The 14,972-nt window shown below is 36.9% G+C and overlaps 2 protein-coding genes across 3 annotated transcripts; both read left to right on the plus strand.

Annotated features, from left to right (window-relative positions):
- Window positions 1-3,685: 3,685 nt before the first annotated feature.
- On the plus strand, window positions 3,686-4,764 carry LOC113352183 (putative disease resistance protein RGA3). Its single transcript, XM_026596033.1, has 2 exons — window positions 3,686-3,991; window positions 4,102-4,764. The coding sequence occupies exons 1-2, from the start codon at window positions 3,686-3,688 to the stop codon at window positions 4,762-4,764; spliced, it is 969 nt and encodes a 322-aa protein (XP_026451818.1).
- A 5,019-nt stretch (window positions 4,765-9,783) lies between these two features.
- LOC113354104 (putative disease resistance protein RGA3) lies at window positions 9,784-12,630 on the plus strand. 2 transcript variants are annotated; one of them, XM_026597540.1, is made up of 3 exons: window positions 9,784-11,415; window positions 11,548-11,668; window positions 11,789-12,630. In XM_026597540.1, the coding sequence occupies exon 1, from the start codon at window positions 9,820-9,822 to the stop codon at window positions 11,278-11,280; it is 1,461 nt and encodes a 486-aa protein (XP_026453325.1). In that variant the 5' UTR covers window positions 9,784-9,819; the 3' UTR covers window positions 11,281-11,415; window positions 11,548-11,668; window positions 11,789-12,630. The 2 variants fall into 2 exon arrangements, with proteins under 2 accessions (XP_026453325.1, XP_026453324.1); XM_026597539.1 differs by having other exon boundaries at window positions 9,784-11,668.
- Window positions 12,631-14,972: the final 2,342 nt, after the last annotated feature.

The following is a 14,972-nucleotide window of genomic DNA, read 5'->3' on the forward strand; positions in this document are numbered from 1 at the left end:
ATTTATACAAAAGCATTAAAATTAGGGTTTCCCCCAAATTACAAATTAGGGTTTTCACCCAATTAAAAATTACCCAATTCGACGCTGACCCATGCTCTGCAATTGTTCCCTATGCTCCTCTCCATTCTTCTGATGCGTCGAATCATAGCTATCAACCTAGTTCCTCGAGTTCACATGCCATCAGTGAGAGGCGTGAAATGGATGAACTAACTTGACAGTTAGGAGAGATGGTGGCGTCTGTGATGTCGGGGAAGAGGGTGGTTTGGCAGTGGAAATGGAGGTGAAGTGAAGGCTGGTACGGTGGAGGCAGGAGTTGCAGTTGCAGCTCTGCAACTGTCGGTGAAGATGGGAAGAAGAAGAAAGAGAAGAAGAGAAATGGAATGGGTAGTTCTCGATGGGTTTTTTTAGGGTATGGGATGTTCTGGTGTGAGTCGGGTTCATCAAGAGATGATGTTTCACGAGCTGGGCCATCGGATCATTAAATTCAGATGGAATCGAACGGCTTTAAGGAAGGGGATGGAAGCGACCGTAGGATTTTTTTGGTACAACTAAATAGACGGATCCAGATGGGGTTAGGTGCTGTAGTGTAAGGCGGAGATATCAAACTTTGATGAACAGCAAGGGAGCAACCGTTGGATTCAACTACCATCTAATCTGAAGGCTTGGAATTTCAGCGCTGTGGTGCTTGGCAGAGACTTCAGATTTTGATGCTCTATGAAGGAGCGACCATCGGATGCTTCTGAGAACTGATCTGATGGCTGAGAACGAAGGCGTTTTTGTGTGTAGAAAATGAGGTTGTGCGCACCATTCTTCGCGGCTTCCTTGCGTGATTTCTCCCGGCTTTTCACTACTTTTCTGCTCTTTTCCGCTCTGCAAGTCATCCAGACTTTATTTATTACCTAAAAATGCAAAATTAAGTAAGAAAAATATTTATTCTTGAAAACAATGAAAATACAGAATATGGGATAAAATGTAGAATTAATGATCAAAAGATGAGTTAAATGCCAACAAAAAGGGATAAATATATACAATATTTGGCACTCATCAACTCGCTTTACAAATCCTCATAGACCTCACCAAATCCATTTGATGTGGTTTTAACTTTGCAACCATTACATGCCCGACAAGACTTTTCGGATCATCGTGGTTCTGACAACCATTAGCAACTTTAAACATTTTCCGCTCTTTACCTTCCCTACCGCCGGGCTTATAGAAGACAACCTTAAATGGGCATCAAATCTTTTTTGTATGGCTTCGGTATTTCATATTCGTCTTCCTTACGTACTTATGATCCTTTCCGTCGTGACTCTTTCTCCCCACCTCGTTCACAGATCATTTCAAACCGAATGGGCTTAACGCAACGGTTCTGAACTACCACACACATCTTCTCTTTTTCCTTGTTGATGAGTCATTCCTTTGCCACCACCTTACTTCCAAATGACTAAATGCGAATATAACAAAACAAACCTCATAAGCATAAGCATTAAACATACATTATTTGAAGAAATGAAAAGAGTAGTCATGAGTATACCAAATCGTTTGCATAGTGTAGGGAAGTATCAAGCCTCAAATAAAAATCATCATCAAACGCTATAACGGACAACATACGATAACAACAAGCTAGGCAACAATAATCGGAAGAATGATATACAATGTTTACTAGCGATTGTTATATAATCAGTAATAAAATACGACCCCAGACAACTGATTACGACATAATCGGTAATAATATACGACCCTAGACTACCGATTTTAATATAGAAAAGTTCACTGGATTCTGTATATAAAACTTGAATAATCAGAGGTATTATTCGTTCCCCAACACCCGATTACAAACAAATCGATAGATAAATATGAATACAGTAGAACCGATTATAGGTTGTCCAAATCAAAAATTTTAAGTAAATATTTTTCTGGGGTGACAACTATAATCAGGGGATAAATGAATTTATCTACTACCGATTATGAAATATGAAGAATTATAAATTTTTAAATTTTGGAGAAACTTGCTTTTGGGGTGACTAACATAATCGGAGGTTAATTTTTTTTCCTGATCTACCGATTGTAAAAGATGAAACGAACCAAGTATTATAAGTTTGGAGAAATTTCATTTTGGGGCGACAACTGTAATCGGAAGGTAAATCATTTTTCTGAACTACCGATTGTAAAAGATGAAACAAACTGAAGTTTTATTATTTAGGAGAAATTCATTTTTGGGGCAATTGTGACAATCGGTAGTTAAGTAATTTTAACAACTACCGATTATGAAAAATTAAAACTTTCAATTTGAGGGTTTTTCATAATCGGTAGTTTTATACATCCACAAAATTACCGATTGTAGATATTTTGGATGCAGTATCTTATAATCGGTAGATATGGTACTCCATTATCTACCGATTATGGGAAGTTCATGGCATTCAATGCATGCAGAAATCGAATTTTGTCGTTTAAAAACGCATACAAACGCACACAACATGGGTATTAGAGTTTCTTAACACAATACATGTATATTTGATCCATTATTAACTTCGATTTCATGTGATTCTTCGTTTTCTTCCATGAAATCGTCGTCTAGGGCTTCCTCTCCACAAAATTTTGGATCATTCAACAAATATTCAAAATCGTCTTCTCTAAATGGTAGTGAACCTTCAACATTAAATTCTTCCCCTTCTTCTTCATACCCATCCATGTTTTTTGTTGGTTTAAAAAAAAAAATAGTCCTCCTCCTGAAAAATTCCAAACATTATATATACATTAATACCGATTATAATATTATCTACCGATTATTTTCATTTCCTACCAATTATTGAAGGGCATATTAGCCATTCAAAAATTCAGAAATAAAAGGGTGGCTTCATTTTAAGTTTGGATGACCTGTTTTTGTCTTATTACTCGTCCCTAATTCTTTCAAGGTCGCCCCTAAAATGCAAGGTAATCATACTAAACAAAACAAAGCAACACTCTAAAATACTATCATAAGAGGTTCTAAAATACGCCTTAAGTTACTCTTAATCTATGTTGTGTTAGGCGCGAGGCCAGGGTCTTGACCCTCGCCTCGCGTAGTACCTAAGGCGCCCAGGAAAAAAATTTAAAAAAATAATAATTTGTTAACAGTTTTGCGGCTAGCGCTTTATCTTTTTTACTCCTCTTGAGCGACTCGTGCGCGTAGGCGCTCGCCGTCCACAACATAGCTCTTAATCACAATTCATACCCACTAAAATCCCGAAAAAAGTTATTATATTTTCTTGAGACAAGACAAATCCACTGATACTCATCTCATCTGCTTGCAGCCGATACTCGTTGAAACTATTACACCAACTAGTTAAGTGATTCTTGAGTGGTAGTCGAGTCAAGAACTTGAGCCTGTTTAATCACTAACTTTAAGCATCGTTATTGCTGTAACCAACTTTAGCAATGTCATGTGGATTCTGAGCGTAAGATTGAGACCATATATATCTCCTCGCAGCATATATCCCAAGTGTTTTCGATTAAAGATTTTACTTTATTGCTGTAAAGTAAAAGTAAATATTCCACCAATGAGTCTTGATTGAATTACGTACGACCAAGTATTTCTTATATAGCAGGCCTTGTATTCCTTTCAGGTCACTCATTAGATATATATACACTGTTCTGAAACTTGTGCTAATAGTTATTTCTAAATCTTCAGCAAATATACTTACTAGCTATGTCGACTGGTGAAGGGATCCTTACTAATGGTGCAACAGAAACATTAAATAAACTGGTTCATGTTGTTGCTCAGGAGATTAATTTGGCATGGGGAGTAAAAGATGAACTGAAAAAGCTTCAAGACACTTTAGAGATGATTCTTGCCGTCATATCGGACGCCGGGAGGAGACAAGTGACTGAAGAAGCTGTAGGGCTTTGGTTAAGAAGGCTTAAAGAACTTTCTTATGATGCGGATGATATGATGGATGAGTTTTCTTACGAAACCATGCGTCGGTCCGTAAGGGGGAACAACATGAAAAAAAAGGTCTGTGATTTTCTTTCATCTTCCAACCCACTTGTATTTCGCTTCAAGATGGCCAGAGAGATCAAACATATCAACCAGAGGTTGGATGAAATTACCAAAGATATGAGTAGGTTTCAGTTGCAAATTACGCCTCTAGCAATACTAGTATTTCTTATGGTGAAAGTAGCACTGAGCAACGGAGCCGACAAACCGAGTCATCTATAGATGAATCCAGCATTATGGGACGGGAGGATGATAAAGAAAAAATAATAAATTTGTTAATCCCATCATCTGAAAAGGTCTCCGTCGTTTCCATGGTGGGAATGGGGGGACTGGGAAAAACAACCCTAGCCCAACTCGTCTACAATGATAAGTTGGTAAATGAGCAGTTCAACCTGAAAATGTGGGTTCATGTATCCGAATATTTTGATGTGGAAAAGCTCTTAACAAAAATTATGGAGTCCGCAACTCAAAGTACGTTTGATTCTTTATCAAACTTCGATGTACTGGCAAGTAAAGTTCGAGAACAATTAAACGGGAAGAAATATTTGCTAGTGCTTGACGATTTATGGAATGAGAGTGATGAGCAATGGGAGAGACTCTGCAGTCCATTGCTTGTCGGTGCTCAAGGGAGTAAAATCTTAATCACTACTCGTAAAACCCAGGTTGCAGATGTTGTCAAGGGGCATATTCCTCTTTACAAATTGGGCAAATTACAGGATAACGAATGTTGGTCCATTATTGAGAAGAAAGCATTTTCTCCGGTGGAGCGCAAAAGACAAGAAAGACGATAATCATTGGATCGGAAATAGCAAAAAAATGTTATGGTTTACCACTTGCAGCAAAATTCCTCGGTAGTCTAATGCGCACACGAAATCAAGAAGTCGATTGGTTGTCCATTCAAGAAAATGATATTTGGAACACACCGGAAAGTCAAAACAAAGTCATAGCAATACTAAAACTGAGCTACGATAACTTGTCGCCCCAGTTGAAACAGTGTTTCTTTTACTGCTCTATATTTCCAAAAGGTTGGGAGATTGATAGAGTAACACTAGTTCAGCTGTGGATAGCAGAAGGATTTATCGACACTTTTAACGTGGGAAATGGAAGATCGATTGAAGACGTTGGGGATGATTACTTTGAGAGTTTGGCATGGAGTTCATTTTTGGATGTTGTGCAAAAGAGTGTATTGGATGACATAAGGACCTGCAAAATGCATGATCTTGTGCACGATCTTGCACAAATTGCCGCTGGGGATCACGAACTGGCGTCTCTCAAGGTGAGTGAGCTTAAAGATACTTCTGAAATACGCCGTTTACGGTTGATATGGAAGTAGATTTATCATCGACATTTCTGAAAAGCTTAACCACCGCAAAGAAGTTGCGGATATTCCTGAAGGTTCAAATCTCTACCCTGATATTATATTGTTAGGATATAAGCACTTACGTATACTCCATGTCAGGGCCGGCACTGAGGCAAAGTCAACGAAGATTGACTTTGAGGCAGCAGCGAAAGGGGCAGCAAAAATAGAATTTTATCTAGGGGGTTTGTGATAAAAAAAATGAAAATGAAGGTTTGAAATGTGAGTACAGAAAGTAAAAAGAATGTATATAAAGAAAAGTGGGGGCATATTATGAACAAGGACTTACTTTAAAGGCTTATTGCTAAATATATAATAAATATCATATATTACAGATAGATTTTTTTCTCTCGATTTTTTTATCAAAATCTCGTCTTCTTCCTTATTTCCTTCCCTGCTCCTCTGGCTCTTTCACTTGAGCCATTTTTGCGACACCACCATCTCCTCGGTAAGTAGAATCAAAACCCCAATTCAATCATGAAGCATAAGATAGATTGACATTTATATATTATAATTGATTTTGCATCTAATCTTTGGTTTTCAGTTAGTATAACTTAAGAGTATTTTTAGGGCAAAAAGTTTTAAACCCCCAGTTCAATCATAAGAATAGATTATCATGTATGTTCTATGATTGATTTTAAATGTTATCTTTTGATTCTCAGTTAGCATTACTTAATTGTATATTTTATGGCAATTTTTTTTTAATTGAACCCCCAATTTTTAGTGAAATTTTTTTGTTTGTTGTTCTTGTTTGCTGAGAATTTTTCTTTGTTGAATCAATGGCAGGTATGCCTCTGAAAAGAAAACAATCATCTGGATGTCAAAATAGGAAGAACCAAAAAAAGAGATTGGTATCTACTAAATCTCTTGCAGGTTCTTTTGATAAGTTTTTGATTAGGAATCAACCAATAGTTGGGAACGCCACCAATGAAGATGATGCTACAGCTGATAAGGGTGTGAATGAGGGGAATGAGAACAATGGTATTGCTGATAATGGCATGAATGAGGGGAATGTAAGTGATGAGGCTGCTGATAATGGGATTGAGGAGGATAATGTGAATGTTGGTGTTGCTAATAATGGTGTTAATGAGGGGATTAATGGGAATGTGAATGTTGGTGTTGCTGATAATGGTGTTAATGACAATGAGAATTATGAAAGTGCTACTAACGGTATGAATGATGGTGGCTATGAGGTGAATAATGAGAATGAAGGTGATGATGGTGATAATAGAGATATAAATGAGGATGATTTAAACACAACAACAAAAAATAATGAAGTTGGAAATTCTGGTGATAAGTTAACAGATAGAGACATGCTTGATCCAGGTAATTGGGAAACAATTGATAAAAAACTTGTTGATTTTTTGGTAGAGAAGGGTCCGGTAAGAGTTGACAATATCATATTCCCTAGAGATGACAAGAACGATTGTTTCTCTAGCTATCATTACTTTCGAAAATTGAGCAATTTTGAGAAACAAGATAGAAGATGGTTAGTATATTAGAAAACTTTGGACAAGGTATTCTGTTTTTGTTGTAAACTGTTCATGAAAAGGGAAAGTAATTATCAGTTGTGCAGTACTGAGTTTAATGATTGGAATAACCTAAGTGGAAGACTCGCAAGTCATGAAAACTGTGGAGTGCATCATCGTTTTATGTATGATTGGCTTGAGTTGGAATTAAGATTGAGAAAGGAAAAAACTATCGACAAAAGAATACAAAAACAGATCAACAAAGAGAGAAAACATTATAAAGAAGTATCGGAGAGGATGAAGGATGGAGCGTTGTTTCTAGCGAAGAATGGTTTAGCATTTCGTGGCTATAATGAGAAATCTTATACAAAAAACAATGGTAACTTCTTAAGCTTCATATAGACACTTGGAAAATATGATCCCGTGTTAAAGTATCATCTGGAGAGCATTGAAAAGAATGAAATGCGTACTCATTATCTCAGCCACAAGATTCAAGACGAACTTATTTCAATGCTTGCCGATGCAACGAGAAAGCTTATTGTCAAGAAAATCCACGAAGCCAACTACTTTTCAGTTATTCTTGATTGTACTCCTGATGTTTCTCGCAGGGAACAAATGTCTATTATCATCTGATGCGTAGATGTTTCAACAGCAATAATCGAAGAGTATTATCTTGGGTTTTTGCGAGTGGAAGATAAAACAGGAGAAGGTTTATTTTTTGAACTTGAAGATGCATTAATCAATCTTGGGTTAAACATTGATGATATAAGAGGACAAGGGTATGACAATGGAGCAAACATGAAAGAAAAACATAAAGGTGTGCAGGCAAGATTACTCGAGATCAATCCAAGAGCTTTATACACACCATGTGCTTGTCATAGTCTTAATCTCATACTTTTAGATATGACCAAGTATTGTCCTAAAGCAAGTTCTTTTTTTGGATCCATACAACGTATTTATACACTTTTTTCAGCTTCAACCAACCAGTGGGATGTATTTAAAGAGGAGATTGGAAAGAAGGGATGGACACTTAAACTTTTGTCAGACACACGGTGGGAAATCTGTGTCGTAAGTGTCAAAGCAATAAGATACCAAGCTCCAAAAATTCGAAATGCTTTAGAGAGATTGCGAGATTCATCCCCTATCTCTCAAGAAGTCAGCACTGCCGACAGCTTAGTAAGTTTTGACTTGCATAATTTTGAATTTTATCTTAGCTTGACTATCTGGTATAGACTTATTTTTGTTTTTAATACTGTGAGTAAGTCATTGTAATCTAAAGATATGGACATCGGTGTTGCTATACAACAAATGAAAGGTCTTATTGAGTTTTTTAAAGACTTTAGAGTAAATGGGTTTCAAAAGGAAATGGATGAAGCTAAGGAGATTGCAAGAGCGATGGGAACTGAACCTACATTTTGTGAAGTTCGTACCACCCGTACTACCGAACCAACATCAGGTGAGGAGTTTTTTAGAAAAAAATTACTTATTATATATAGTAGACAGTGCTATGTCTTTATTCCGAACCAGATTTGAACAATTTCAAATGTACGAAGAAATATTTGGGTTTTTTTATGACTTGAACAAGTTGAAATATATGAGTGAGGATGAATTGATGAGTGCATGTGTTGCACTTGAAGCTTATTTGAAGCATGGTAGATCTAGTGATATTGATGGCAGGGAATTATGTATGGAACTAATCATCATGCGAATTGTACTACCTAGTTCGTGTAGTAAGCCAATCGATGTCTTACAATTTTTACTAAGAATGGGTGGTTGTTACCCTAATGCATGGATTGCTTATAGGATATTGCTTACGATTCCAGTCACAGTCGCCTCCGCGGAAAGAAGTTTTTCTAAGCTAAAGTTGATTTTCTCGTATCTTCGATCAACTATGTCGCAGGAAAGACTAGTAGGATTATCTATGTTAGCAATTGAAAATGACATGGCTATGCAAGTTGATTTTAAAATTGTACTTTCTGATTTCGCATCCAGGAATGTAAGAAGGGTCATTTTCGAATAGATGGTAATCTGTGTTATTATTCGAATCGAATGAACTTTTATTATTATTGGTTTTTGAATATATGTTCCATTGAGATATTTGACAATCTTGTGGAAACATTTGGGAACTTAATATATGTATTTATATGCTTAAATATGACAGAGAATGAGGCTAACATAGTTTGTACACCACCTTATGCTCCTGACTGTAGTTTGTTGTATGTAAGGGGAAACATTTTTGGGTAAGCTTTAGGGCATCAAAATGCCAGGGCCGGCCCTGCTCCATGTAGGTCGTTCACCGGATTGGACTTTTCGAAAGATGCCTTGTTTGAGTTCTAAACTGAGGCACTTAAGGTACCTCCATCTTACATGTCTTGATCTTAGCCAAGTAGTGAGTGATCCGTCCATCAATAAACTTTACAATTGAATAACATCAAAGGTAGTCTTCAAAATCTTGCCAGAAACATTCAATCTTTGAAAAAATTAAGATATCTTAGCATCCGTTGGAAACAGTGAACAAATAATGAAACTGAATCTCAAACAGCTGAGTCGGGGATTAGGTCGCTATCTTTAAGGTATTTCGCGACTCTGCCTCTTTGATTGTGCTAACAGTTAAAAATTGTCGAAAACTTATGGGATAAAACAACTGATACTCTCTTGTTCGATTTCTCTGCACTATGAGAAATCGAATCACAATACTCTTTCTAACACTTGCTCAGAATCACAAAAACAAATCACTTTCTCTTTTCAGAAAATCAGCCTTATAACAACTTAAGAGAATCAATTAAGTTTAATGAAAATAAGTCACCAGACCTCCCAAGGACCCGCTCTCCCGGACTTTTGATAAATAATATAGATATAAATAATATACCTAGTCAAATGCAAGGGGTGAGACTTGAACACAAGTCTATAGTGTGGGAGCCCAAAATAATACCACCACACTATTTCTCTAAGTTTGATATAATATTACAAAACTATGTTTTTAAATATATATATCTCTCAACAGCATCTCATAGACCGAAATGGAAGAGCTACCTGATTCTATTACAAGTCTTTGTAATTTGCAAACGTTGGATATCAATCATTGCAGATTAAAATCTTTACCTGAATCAGTCACAAGTTTGAAGAAGCTAAGATTTCTTGATGTTTCTCATAACCCTATTGAAGAACCACCTGGTTTCATCACTAAACTTGGCAGTTTGCAGACCTTAGATGTCAATAACTGTATGAAACTAAAATCTCTACCCGAGTCTGTGAAAGATCTTGATAATTTGAAGATGTTTGATTTCGATGACTGCCCATTGCCAGAAGAATTACCAGAAGATTTTGGCGCATTAACTCAGTTAAGATATCTTAGCTTAGGTGGTACAGGCATCAAAGTATTACCAGATTCTTGTACTAAACTCATCAATCTTGAGTTCGTGCATCTTTTTGATTGTGAGGTTCCCAAAGAGGTAAGTAACTGGACCAAGGTGAGAAGATTTGACAAGTATAAGACGGAAACACCAATGGGTCTGGGGAAACTAGTTTGCCTTGAAGAATTGATGTACGGAGTGAGGGAAAAACTAGCGAACGGCACTGAGGGTGTCGAAGAGTTACGAAACCTGAACAGGCTTGAGGATCTAAGCATTATGAATCTTCAGAACGTCAAAGACCCAACAGATGCTAAGAGAGCAAATATGATGGGAAAACGTAGCCTTCTTATGTTGAGACTATGTTGGAGCTGGAGACACGTACAAGAAGAGTCATCATCCGACATGATGTCGGAACAGAAGAATTCATGTGGTTTCCAGGTACAAGTGCCTCTCCAGCCTCATTCTGGTCTGAGGCACTTGGAAATCATCAACTTCATAGGGTCTAATCTACCAACTTGGATGCATGCTCTTCCTCGTCTGAAATCTTTGATACTTCAAAACTGCAATGGAATGCAGCAACTTCCAGCAGCTATTGGGCAACTCCAACATCTTACGTTGGTTGAACTTGGAGGATTAGAACAATTAAAGAGTTTGGATATCGGCGGATTTCCTTCTTCAAAGGATCTCTATCTTTCTCGTATACCCTCGCTAGAAGATATGTGTTGTACTTCCGATCCTTGTCCAAGATTTCAGAATCTATACATCGAAGACGGTAGAAAATTGGCAGAAATTCATCTGATTCCTTGTCTGAAGTCGTTGAGGTTAATTAATATTGGTCATCAGGTGGTAAACTCAGTTGGGAGAAACCAGACCTCTCTCACAAGTCTTGAATTAAAAAATGTAAATGAGCTCGTATACTTTCCTGTAAGCATACTCCAAAACAATCGTAACCTTGGACATCTAAGTATTATAGGGTGCAGTAAGTTACAAGGATTTCGAGTAAATGAAGATCAAGAAAATGGAAATGAGTTTACTCTTGTTAGCCCAGAATTATTTATCGGTGCAGGCTCTCTTCAGAAGTTGGTTTTGACAAATTGTCCAGTTCTAAAGTTTCTTCCAGATTTATGAGGATGGACTTCTCTTCAGAATTTAACCATTTGGAATTGCCCAGAAGTGAAGGAATCGTTAACCTATGATTCTGGTTTTATTGAACATCTTCATGTTGATTTTATTGAAAGAGACGTGCAGCCATAAAATTTGCAGGTACGTGCTCTCTCCCTCCCTTTGTAACTCAAAACTGGTCCTATATCATAAGCATTTGATTTCCTATCCATTCTTAGAAACTTATTGCAGAAAATCTTTGCTTGATGTTCTGTACTTATACTGGTTCACTAGGTGCTGTTTAAGTGTATGCATGTCTGATGAGAGGCAGAAAAAGAAATACTATGAATTCCGTTCCGCACGTCAATGAAATTCAAATATCAAGCCCTCTTCTAATACAGTATTAAGTCTTCAGGTATGTGCAAATATAAATGTATCTTTTTCGGGTTCTCTTTTGTTTTTGTTTCTCCTGAGTCCTGATCACTACCAGCTGATTCATGATTTAAGTATATTTTTTTTGCTAATTGTTTTGCAGCTTAATACAGGTGGATTAGATAATGTGGCTGAGAAGCAAATTCACCACCTCGAGTGATATGGCGGCAATTCAGTTTCCAGCTAATACGCATGCAATTATAACTTTCACATTCAATATATGGCTAGCGTTGTATTTTGCTTTAAGTTAGTGTACAAGAACAGTGCAACAAAAAAACCAAAAAAAAATTTGAGCTCCAACGTTATGAAGACATGCAAGAAATGCCAAATAAGTGGCATACATGCAAGAAAAAGCGCATACGACTGAATCCTGAAAACTGTTTAATGTCTCTATGCTGCAGCAGTTTTTGGGAGAAGAGTGCTAATTAGTGGTGTACTAGGTTTCGATTCACATGGTATAATAACCAAATAAAACAGTTCATTAATCACTTGACATTCTTTCCGATAGATGCTGGGCACTAGTATACACCTAGCTTGATGTTGCCATGATGATCCTTTCGATGTTCCTCTATGTTGTTTACGTTGAAGACTGTTAAGGCAGGTGTTAAGTTGACCGCTTAGTTAAATTTTTATTGTCCACACACACAGTATTCCCTTCTCGGGTGCAGTCATACGTAACTCGCAGTTGTAGTAGTGATCATGTTTTTTTGTGGCAATTTTTCTCGGCTAATTAGTGACATTTGTCCTAATCTTCCACTTGATAACGGAAATATTTAGGGACCTGACCGTTATACATATTCGGTATCACTCGAAAGTTGGGGTGCATTCGCCAATTATTGAGGGACATATTCGACTACGAACGGGTGGAGCATGGAGGTGCTAGGCTGCCAGAAATAATGTGATATGTGATCACAGCGCATGTGCTCGGTCATTATAATTGCGAGTTTGGCCCATCGGCCTAACTTCAACCTCATGATAATGGGAAATTGATGCAGGCCTTTCAACTAACATACACTGTACAAGAATGTTGGTGGTTACTAGATAGTGCCGTGGACCATGACAATTCATCGCCTTATTAGGAATGTCAGATGCAATCCCTCCGACTAACACCGTACTATGCTTTCCATATGTACCATGTTTCAGAGTGTGGGGGTGAGAGATTTGGCTTTTGGTTCAAGCAAAACAATAAAAAAACACAAAAAAGCTATGGAGGAGAACGGCCGCACATTGATTGGCATGGGAATATCTGGTTTAGGCCATTCAGCTAGCTGAGTCAAGACAAGACGATTCTTAGGTTCTTCTGGAACGTTGTATACATGTACGGTATGTACCCTTTGAAGGTTTTGCACTACTGTATATTCCCACAGGCTGAAGATACTATCCAACGCACCAGCCGCAGCGGAGCCACGATTATAAGGAGCGGGAAATAGGTCATTTGTCCAAATATTTTTAAATCACGGTTCAAATGGACGAGTAAAAAATAGTTTGGGTGAAATGGCCAAAAAAAAAATAGTAAGGATGAAACTGGTTTCATCATAGCTTAAATTTAAAAAATAGCAAGGATGAAACTGGATACATCCTGTGTAAATTAAAAATAAGAAAAAATATTTGAAAATGGGCACGATGAAACTGGTTACGTCCTGCCTATTTTTACACTTTTGTCCGTTTAAACAATATCAAAATCTAACTGTCCATTTCACCCAGGAATTGTTGATTTTGGTCTTTTTAACCAATTTTGTGTATAAGGAGATTGTAGAGGAAAACAAAACTTAAAACAAATGAATCATAAGGATAAAAGGAATAAAATCATAAGTTTGGACATGGGTGCCGAAAAAAAGTGAAAAAGAAAAATGACCTTGCTTATCCTTACTTGGTTGTAATATTTTCAGAGGATTAGAATATTAGGTGACGCACCCTAATGGCGTGCAGGACCGGTACACAATGATACTCAATGATCACGTTCTTAGTGTTCTTGGTTAGCCGCGTAAGTATATATCTTATCTATCACCAAGACATAGTTGCCCAATTTGATTTCTTACCAGGTTTTTAGAATCATTCAAAAGGTTTTGGACAAGTGTTTTGAAATTGTGTGAACAATGTGTTGCCAAGTAGTAGAGTTTGAATTTCCTTATGTTATATTCAACAACTACTTACTACTACACGGTTTTGTGGTCACAACATTGTTGGTTGGTTTAAGACATATCCATAGCCTATACTATACGACCAAGGTCTATGACGTGAGCTAAGTATGTCTAAAGAAACGGAACATGTTACATAGTCCACAAAAGTAGTGTTATGACGTTATTTAATTATCATCTAAACTCTAAAGTATGTCCTAACCTTAATTGAGACTTTTGGTCGATGATAATGAACTCTTTAGGACCATTAACCATAACTCCATGTCTCATTCAAAAATATTATCGCGACCGTGAATCAATTCTTGAAACACGTCAGTTGAAAACAGAGTGTCTGTTAATTTCGAATTCATATCATAAATATCATTATCTAAACACGCCCTTTATTTCAATGGCATCATTACTTGCGCCACCTCCGGCCTCCCCGTAAGTTTTGAAGATTTAATGTGCAAGTTTTATGTGGGATCCGAAAGACATGATTATTGTATTTGTACCCCAGCTATACTCATGGTGAGATTGACAACACAACATCCAAAATCCACATCATTAAAAAAATCTGTCTAAACAACAATGAGGATCATGATCAGTTGGCAAACTAAGCCACAAAGTCAGTGGAATTGTTCTGAACTCTCATTTCAATCAATGAAACATCCTTGGAAGATGACAATGGTAATCTGGCACATACCATTAGCTTCAAGTAATTTTCAAGTGATCGGATGATCAGTACAAAACTTCCCGAGCTAACATCAGAAGACTGTCTCACACAAATCATATAAGATGTTCAAGGTAATTTTTAAATGATCATATTTTGACTTAATATTTAGTTTCCAACAAATAAATTGTTTCCAACTAAACTCATCAAGAATATGATGAACATAGCTAAAGCAAAAAGCTTCCAACACATATTTCGAGAAATAGATAGGCGAGATAAACTCGGCTCGAAATATCAAATGTGTATAATGTAAAAGTCTATATAGTTATACGAGTTTGTCTCATTAGAAGATAAAATAGAATAGAGTTCTGAGTGATAGATAATTTTTAGTCTCCACATACCTTTTGTTGATGAAGTTCCTCTTGAAAAATGGGGGTACAACAACTACACCCAATATTTCTCTTAGCAATCTGTATGGAAAAACATCAATATACTTTCTA

This window comes from Papaver somniferum, chromosome 2 (genome assembly GCF_003573695.1).
Source record: "Papaver somniferum cultivar HN1 chromosome 2, ASM357369v1, whole genome shotgun sequence".
Taxonomy (NCBI): domain Eukaryota; kingdom Viridiplantae; phylum Streptophyta; class Magnoliopsida; order Ranunculales; family Papaveraceae; genus Papaver; species Papaver somniferum.